Source organism: Stegastes partitus, unplaced genomic scaffold (assembly GCF_000690725.1).
Source record: "Stegastes partitus isolate 25-593 unplaced genomic scaffold, Stegastes_partitus-1.0.2 Scaffold2353, whole genome shotgun sequence".
Taxonomy (NCBI): Eukaryota; Metazoa; Chordata; class Actinopteri; family Pomacentridae; genus Stegastes; species Stegastes partitus.
Genome location: NW_007580084.1, coordinates 57,143 through 66,595, shown reverse-complemented (window position 1 = coordinate 66,595; position 9,453 = coordinate 57,143). Strand labels below are relative to the sequence as shown.

The 9,453-nt window shown below is 40.5% G+C and overlaps 1 protein-coding gene across 1 annotated transcript in view; it reads right to left on the bottom strand.

Moving 5' to 3' along the window:
* Positions 1–9,390, bottom strand: part of LOC103374780 (CCR4-NOT transcription complex subunit 3-like) — a gene marked incomplete at its 3' end in the record, with an annotated part of 10,593 nt that extends 1,203 nt beyond the window's left edge. Inside the window, exons 1-2 of the mRNA XM_008304929.1 lie at positions 9,319–9,390; positions 4–79 (exon numbers count right to left, since the gene is read on the bottom strand). Of these exons, the coding sequence (XP_008303151.1) occupies positions 4–79; positions 9,319–9,390 (148 nt within the window). The remainder of the gene's footprint in view (positions 1–3; positions 80–9,318) is intronic.
* Positions 9,391–9,453: the final 63 nt, after the last annotated feature.

Below are 9,453 nucleotides of genomic sequence, written 5' to 3'. Positions count from 1 at the left end.
TACCTGTGATGTGTGGGGAGGAAGAGTGGGAGTCCTTCCAGCTGTCCTTCTTGCCTAAAGAGTTGTTGTTGATGGAGTCCTGGACAGAGTTAAAAGAGACACAACAGCAGTGTAAGAACAACAACTACCACACAAACACACACTCACAGACACACACGCATTTATATGTTGTGTTAGCGGTTGGTTTGTGTCTCATTGTGATCATTTTGCATGTCTTTCTGGTCATTTTGTGTCTCTTTGTGGTTGTTTTGGCTCTATTTGGGGTTTATTGTGTGTCTTTGTGGTTTTTCTTGTCTCTTTGTGGTTGTTTTGTGTCTCTTTGTGGCCATCTTGTGTCTTTTTGTGACCATTTTGTGTCACTCAGCACACAGGGTGGAGTCCTGTTGGCATCACATCAGACTAAACCCCCTCGCTGCCTTACAGTCGCTCCTTTAGACATAACCAAGCCTCATCCTAACACCACCCAGCCTGAGCCCTCCCTGCGCCTCCGTCTCGCTCTGATGACATCACTGCCAGGAAGAGGCAGGAGCATCGACCAGGAAGTGAGCAGTCAGCCGCGACGTCACGCGAGCCGGGCAGAGCTGCTGACTCACGCTGACATCCCATCGTGCAGCCGCCCTCCCTGTCGCACACCCTGTTCGGTTGCCATGGCTACAGTGTGTGTGTGAGTGTGTGTGTGTGAGTGTGTGAATCAAAGCCTCTCTGTCTGGATGAAGCACATCCCTGTTTCTGATGGCTGAGCTGCAGTGGAGGATAAGAACTGAGCCTCCAAAGCTCTGCTGTCACGACTCCGTTCACACTCATGTCAGACAGAGGATGCTAATGATTCACCGTTAAGCCAGTAATTAGTGGTTATATTTTATCTGATTTAAAATATATGAACCAATCAGGCAAGAGACGAGGGACATGCGTGCTGCTGTAGTACCTGGTTGCTCCACCAGGTGGAGTTACAGGTGTGTTTGTTGACCGCCGGTAACGTTGGTGTTGTTGTTTTCAGGCTAGCGTTGTACTTTTGTATACATTGTCGAGTGTGTTATGTGTGCGACAAAAACACAAACCCCTTCACACACTACAACAACTACCTTTGTAGTCGCCAAAATGTTGTTTTGCAATCATGTGTGTAGTTGTTTCATCTCTTTGTGCTCATTTAGTGGCTCGTCGTGGTGGTTTTGTGGCTGTTTGTCATTATTCTGTGTGTCTTTCTGGTCTTTTTGTCTATTTGTAGTTGATTTGTGTCTCTAAGCAATTATTTTGTATGTCTTTATGGTTAATTTGTGTGTTTTTGTGGTTATTTTGTGTCTTTTTGTGGTTGTTTTGTGCGTCTTTGTGGTCACCTTTTTTGTCTATATCTAGTCATTTTGTGTCTCTTTGTGGTTGTTTTGTCTCTGTAGTTTTTTGTGTGTCTTTGTGGTCACCTTTTATGTTTATATGTAGTCATTTTGTGTCTCTTTGTGTTTATTTTGTCCCTTCAATGGTTCATGTCTTTGTGTGGTGGTTTTTATGTCACTCAGCGATTGTTTTGTGTGTCTTTGTTTTTGTTGCTTTATGTCTCTTTGTGGATGTTTTGTGTGTTTTTGTGAGGATTTTGTGTCTCCTTGTGGTCACTCTTTATCTAGAAGTGGTTGTTTTATGTCTGTTTTGTGTTTGTTGCTGTTTAGTCTCTTTTTGTCAACATTTTGTGGTAATCTTGTATCTCTTTGTGGCTGTTTTGTGTCACTTCGTGGTCATTTTGTGTCTATTTTTGTCATCATGTTGTGTTTCTTAGTGGTCATTACCTTTGTTGTCGCCAGAATTTTCTTTTGCAATTATATGTGTAGTGGTTTAGTGTGTCTTTGTGCTAATTTTGGAGCGCTTATTGGTGGTTTTGTGGCTGTTTATCATTATTGTGTGTCTTTATGGTGTTTTTGTGTCGATTTGTGTCTCTTAGCAAATATTTTGTGTCTCTTTGTGGTTGTTTTGTCTCTATAGATTTTTTGTGTGTCTTTGTGGTCCCTTATTATGTCTATATGTAGTCATTTTGTGTGTTTTTGTGGTGTTTTTGTCATCATTTTGTGTTTCCTTGGGGTCAGTCTTTATCTTTATTTTGTGTCTGTTTTGTGTTTGTTGTTGTTTAGTCTCTTTTTGTGTATCTTACTGGTCATTCTGTGGTTGTCTAGTATCTCTTTGTGGCTGTTTTGTGCCACTTCGGGGTCATTTATGATCTATTTTTGTCATCATGTTGTGTCTCTTTGTGGCTGTTTTGTGTTTGCTGTTGTTTAGTCCCTTTTTGTAAACATTTTGTGTATCCCACTGGTCATTTTGTGGGAATCTTGTATCTCTTTGTCGGCCTTTTTGTGCCACTTCGGGGTCATTTATGATGTATTTTTGTCATCATGTTGTGTCTCTTTGTGGCTGTTTTTTGTGCGTCTGCATTGTTTTGTGTCACGTTTTACATCTCCGTGCTGTCATATATGTTTGCTCAGCAGAAAACAAACCCAGCAGCATTTACAAGCAGCTCCATAAAGACTCCACACTGCTGCTGCTGAGCGTCTTTAACCTTTACAGTCAGTCTCCAGGAATCCTGTGAACACAAGAGCATCTACAGCTGACCTGGACTCTGATGTTTCAGTGTTAATTGTGGCGCCTTGATTTAGTTTTTGACAAATTTAAGTCATTTAATTCCTGTTGGTTTTGGTCAAACAAAAACTGAACGAGACTAAAGCGTGTCCGTGATGAATCCAGCGATTAGTCGCGTCCGCGCTGCAGACTCCTCCCATTCAAAATGAACTTTAATGACAGCGCACAGACACAACAGATCGATGCAGCAGCTCCTCATGATGCTGAATCGACGGCGTCCTGTCTCTGTTAGCGGCAGCATGAGGCTGCACTCAGCCGCTCCATTATTTATCACCACCAGAGGAACTGGGTTGGAGAGGTTCCCTCCCTGAGCTCCAGTGTGTCTCCTCATCTTCCTCCTCCTCATCCTCCTCCTCCTCCTCCTCAGCACCATGACCAACAAACTCACATGCTGCTCCTCAACATGGCCGCTCTGTCTGAAGCCACAGCCGGCCTTGTGTGTCTGTCGGTGGCTGCTTTGTGTTTATTTGGGTGAAATTATTGGATTGTTTGTGGTCATTTTGTGTCTTTGTGGTTGTTTTGTGTGTCTTTCTGCTCAAATGGTTTCTCTTTGTGGCTGTTTTGTGTCTCTGGTCATTTTCTGTGTCTTTATAGTCATATTCTCTTTCTTTGTGGTCATTTTGTGTCTCTTTGCAGTTTATTTGTGTCTCTTCGTGGTTATATTGTGTCTGTTTGTGGTCATTTTGTGTCTCTTTGCAGTCTTTTAAGCCCCTTTGTGGTTGTTTTTGCATCTCTTTGTATTCATTTTGTTCTGTTGTGTCTCTTTGTGGTTGTTTTGTGTCTTGTTGCAGTCATGTTATGTCTCTTTGTGGGGTTTTTTTTGTTTCTTTGTGGTTGTTTTTGCATCTCTTTGTGGTCATTTTGTGTCTGTTTTTGACTCTTTTGCATCTATGTTGTTGTTTTGTATCACTTTGTGGCAATGTTGAGTCATTTAGTGTCTGTTTGTAGTTCTGTTGTGTCTCTTTGCTGTTGTTTTGTGTCTTTTTGCAGTCATGTTTTGAGTCTTTGTGGTTGTTTTTTGTCTCTTTGTGGTAATTTTCTTTTTTTGTGGTTGTTTTGTGTCTCGTAGTGGTTATAATGTGTCTTCTTGTGTCCCTTTGTTGCGATCATGGTTCTGTTTTTGTCTCCTTGCAGTTGTTTTGTATCTTTTGTGGATATATTTGTGTCTCGTTTTTGTTTTTTGTTTTTTTTGTGTCCTTTTCGTTACTTGTGCCTCTTTGTAAAAGTTTTGTGTGTGTTTGTGGTTGTTTTTGTGTCTCTTTTTTGGTTTTTAGTGTCTCTGTTTAGTTCGCTGTCCGTCTTTGTAGATGTTTTGCATCTCCTCGTAGTTGTTTTGTGTCTTTTGTGGATATATTTGTGTCTCGTTTTTGTTTTTTTGTGTCCTTTTCGTTACTCGTGCCTCTTTGTAAAAGTTTTGTGTCTATTTGCAGTTGTTTTGTGTCTCTTTTTGGATATTTTTGTGTCTCTTTTTTGTTTTTCGTGTCTCTGTTTAGTTCGCTGTCCCTCTTTGTAAACGTCTTGTGTCTCCTCGTAGTTGTTTTGCGTCTCTTTGCAGTCGAACACGTTTGTCGAACACACCAGCCACACACGGCGACACACCTGAGCAGCTCCTGGACACACGCTGACTTCAGGAGTCAGAATTAGCGGATTAGTTCGGAGGCGACCGCAGTCAGAATGGAGCTGACAGTCGAACGTTGGGGGCTCATCAGACTAATCCAGGTCCTGTGGGGAGTCCAGCTGGCCACCAGAGCAGCCAATCACAGGGCTCCACATCACACAGCAGCTTCCATCGACGCGTGTTACGTGATTGATGCCAGCAGGACGCGATCGATGCGACATGCAGGCGTAGCTGTGGCCTCATATGTGGACTTGTTCCTGTGTGCAGCGGGTCAGGACTGGACACATTAGTCTCCTTGTGTTCAGCAGAAACTGCTTCCACAGTGTAACTCTAGTCAGACGCACTCACTGAGGACGTTTCACTGTCACACTGTTCCAGAACACACTAAAGATCAGCTTCACACCCGGCACAACACAACAAGCAGACACACAACGGTTCAACCGGAGACGACCGCCATAAGATGTCAAACAGAACTCCTGTAGCCCTTAATTGGTCGTGTTGTGTCTATTTTTGGCTGTTTTGTGTCACTTTTGTGGTCATATTGTGTCTCTCTGTGGACATTCTCTGCCCTCTTGTTATTTTCTTGTGTCTCTGTTGTTGTTCAAGTCTCTTTGTCATCATTTTGTGTCTTTTTGTGGACATTTTTGGTCTCTTAATGGTCATTTTGTGTCTATTTTTGGCTGTTTTGTGTTACTTAGTGGTCACTCTTTACCTTCTTGTTGCTTTTTTGTGCCTCTGTCACTGTTTTGTGTGTCTTTCTTGACATTTTCTGTGTCCATCATTACTTTGTAGGTCTTGGTGGAGATTGTTTTTGTCTGTCAGAGGTCGTGTTGCGTCTGTTTTGTGCCTTTTTGTGGTCATGTTGTGTGGTGGTTGGTTTGTGTCTCATTTTCTATCTTCTTTTGTTTTCATGCCTCTGTCATTGGTTTGTGTCTATTTGTGGACATTTTGTGTTTTCTTTTTGTTTTTGGTATCTATTTGTCATCATTTTGTGTCTGTTTGTGGATGTTTTTTGCCCCTTCTTGGTGATGTTTTGTGTCTCTGTGGACATTTTCTGTCTTCTCTTGGTCTGTTATGTCTCCGTCATTGTCTTGTGTCTTTTTGTGGTCACTTCGTGTTTCTTTGTCAACATCTTTTATCTGTTTGTGGACATTTTCTGTCCTCTCATTGTTTCCTATGTCTCCGTCATCGTCTTTTTGTGCTCATTTTGTGTCTGTTTGTGGTCATTTTGTGTGTCTTAACGGTCATTTTGTGTCTCGTTGTAAACACTTCGTGTCTCTTTGTGCCCATCTTGTGTCTCCCTGTTGTTTTTTGTGGCTCTTTGTGGCCATTTTCTGCCTAATTGTCGTCACTTTGTGTCTCTATTTTGTGGTTTTGTGCTCTTTGTGCTTACTTTGTGTCTCCTTATTAGTTTTTCTGCACATTGTGATCCTTCATAGTGGTCGTGTTGCACCTTTTTGAGGTTGTTTTGTGTGTCCATGTTGGGTTTTTATGTATTTTGTTGTCCTTTTGTGTCTCTTTGTGATTATTTTCTGTCTCTCTGCAGTCATATTACGTCTTTGCATCACTGAACAAATACAAAAAGAGAAATAAAACAAACAAAGAGACACAAAACAACCAATATTCTCTCCCATTAAACAGAATAATTAGTGTCGTGTATTTCTGAGGAGTTCTTCCAGTGTAGGTGTGCAGGTTCATCGATCACACACCACAACGTCTTTGAAGCAGGATAACGGCGAGTGTGTGCAGCAGCTCTGTGCCTTTAATCCACTGAGAGCCGCTTCCAGCTCGTCTCAGTGCTGCCGTATTAAAGGCAGCAGGTTTCTCTGCACTAAGCTCATGCTCAGACCGAACCGGAGGCACATTAACCTTCTACACGTTGCTGTCAGCACATCGGCCTCCTGCATCACATCACAGATCACTGACTGCTGAACGGCCTGTTAATGAGGACAGCTTCACTTTAATGTACACACACAGAGGCTGGAGTCGTGGATTTGTAGATGCAGGTGAGGCTGAAGTGACTCTGCTGATATGAAGTGACCCAGTAAACAGGATGCAGTTCATTTAAAGGGACACACCAAGACACTGCTGCCTCCACAGAGCACTCATTACTGAGCTCTGCCTGAGGGGACGTGGACCGTTACGTCACTGCTATCACTGTGTGTGCACATCCACAAACACAATCCACTGAACACAGGCCTGAGAAGGCTTTACAGGACGCCTTTTTGTGGTTGTCATGTCTCTATGTGGTCATTTTACATCTCCATGGACACCACAGACCGTAACGTTAGTAAAATACTGTTGTTGTGGGCTGTTGGGAGTCATAACAGCTTCTAAATGATGAATTATATGACAAGGAATTATTGTTATATGCAGTTTTTTCTATTGCTTTTTAAAAAATGTTCTTTTGTTATGTCTTATTGTCACTTTGCATTTCACTGCACACACTGTATGCACATGTGACAAATAAAAACTCCTATACTAATGTAATGAATTCATTTGGTTTAATATGTTATTAAATTATTATTTTGGGGAATCTTGCATTTCCATATGTGTTTCCTAAAGGATTAATTCTTCTATTCTATAAATAATACACAGAGAATATTTTAACAAGCTGCAAAACCTTAATTTTATTATTATTTTTTTATTAATAACTGTTACACAAAATCTAAAAAAAATTACTGCAGCTTTCTTCCACTTGTACCAGAGCTACTTAAAGTTTTAAATTAATCATGAATGAAATGCATTTAAATATTTGATGTAAAGGCAATTTAATCACATAAACTCACATCAAGTAAAAAGCTGTGCTGCTAAGTTAGCATTTAGTCAGTTAGCTTTTGTAAGGACTGTTTGGTTGCTTTACAAAACAATTTTAGATTTGGCTTTTCTCTTATTCATGTGGATAAAACAGATCCTTAGATACTGAAGCCTAAACCATAACCTTAAAGGAATGTACTCACTGCAATAAGCTAGTTAGCTTTTAGCTAGAAGAACAAGTTTTGTTAATTTACTTTTAACGACATTGTTTGTGATTTAGCTTTTGACTTATTTATGTGGTTTAGCAAACAGTGACAATCTAACAAAAGGCAAATCTTAAATTATACAAACAAAGAAACAAAACAAGCTCTTCTGAAAGCTAGCTAGCCTAGCTTAGTCCTTACGACTGACAAGATATTAGCAAAAACTAATTTATTCACGTTCCCATATTTTTAAATAATCCAAAAATTTACTTTGATGCTTCAATATATGTACAAATGTGTTTGTTAAAGCACAAAAATAAAACAAAAACTATTACAATATACTGTAGAAAGAAAATATTAGCTAAAGAAAAAATAGCAATACCTAATTTACCATCATTTTGTGTTACGTAGAATCTGAAAATCTGTTTTGAAGCTCCAAAATACCAGTAACTGTGTTTGTTAAAGCATGTATAAGAAAAAAAAGTTTATTTTATAGCTGTATTGTACAAAGGAATTTTAAAAAAAATAGTCCTTCTGAAAGCTAATTAGCATAAACTGGTGCTTGCAGCTAACATGGTATTACCTAAAGAAGGATTAGCAAAACATATTTTCCACCATTTTTGTATTTTATAGATGCTCCAAAATCTGAGTAATTGTGTTTGTTCAAGCACATAAATAAGACAAAAGCTACATTTTGAATTGTGCCGGAGAAAAGAAAATGACAAAGCTAATCCTTATGAAAGCTAGCATCGTAGCAATGTAGCCTCTGACTCAAGGGGATTTCATGGGATTTCGTGTACTTAAACTGCATTTAAATCACATTTTAATGTACTTCATTCATGATTAGTTTATTAAAATAGCCTCTTTTGATAAATAAACAACAGAGCTGAAGAAGAAACACAGGAAAAGAGGCTAAACTGGGTTTAGCTTAATCATTCTCATAGCTTTAGCTCGCTTTTAGGCCTAGATCCCGTTACTTCTCTTTCTTAAATATAATTTTGAACACAGCTTTATCTTATTTGTGGGGTTGCACAAACTGTGACAAAACCACAAATGCTAAACATTAAATTCTGCTTCTGAAAGAAACAAAACTAGTCCTTTTGAAAGCTAGCAAGACTAGCTTAGTGCTTCTGGCTGATAAGATATTAACTAAAGAGGGATTAGCAACACCTAATTGATGTGTGCTTTTTTTGTTTTAAAGAAGCTAAAAGCAAATTATAAAGACAAAAGTTAAATCTTAAATTGTTCAGTAGAATGAAGGGTGACAAAACTACTGCGCCTGAAAGCTCAAAACTAGCATTTTAGCACTGATTCTGGTGGATTTCATGTGGTTTTGTTTGATTAAGCTGCTTTTAAATTGCATATTTCCATGGATTTGATTCATGATTCATTTATTAAATTAGCTTCTTGGCACAAATGGATGACTGAGCTGAAAATGAAACCAGAACACGGGAGGAAAAAAATGGGTTTAGCCTCTGTCTTCTAGTTTATTTCACAATGTATGCTGTTTATCTGTAATAAAATACAGATTTCTATGGTGTAACACTGTGATTTTGGAAGGCAGGACTTGTAAAATCTTATTCTAGTCTGTACAAAATGTGTAGTCGTGTATCTGCTCCGGCTTTGTAGGTCAGTACAGCAGACCTACATTAAACATACTTGGATATATTTCACAAGATGGCAGAGCGGCTCCGATTTAAACAGCAGAATCAGGGTCAATCCCTTCAACAGCCTGTCCAAGTGTCCTTGAGCAAGTCACTTAACCCCGAGCTGCTCTTGTGCCGCCGCCGCCGCCGCCAGCAGCCACACGATCCAGGATTGATTTATGAATATTGACCATCTAAAAATAGGTGTTTGCTGAGAAACCTGCCAGAACCAACGGGACGGTGTTTACTGGAGCTGCAGCATTTCCAGATCTGACCCGGTGCCAGCACACAAACACACACACACACACCCAGCGCTGAACACACAACCAGCCAGCGCTGCCTCATCCTGAATCCTCCCAGGAAACACACAACACACACACACACACACACATACGGTAACCCAGTTATTCATCCACTGCTGCCTCCCAGCATCCTCCCCGGACCTCGAAGGGCCACGGGGGTGAGCCAGCCTCCCTACCTGGGTGCCGGCTTGTGGCAGCTGTGGGAACAGAGCCAGGGTGGTGGGTCTCTTTGGTCGATATTTATCCATGACAGCTCAGGTTGATGCCCCTCTGACAGGCGACAGCTTCCTCCCTCCTCCTCCTCCTCCTCC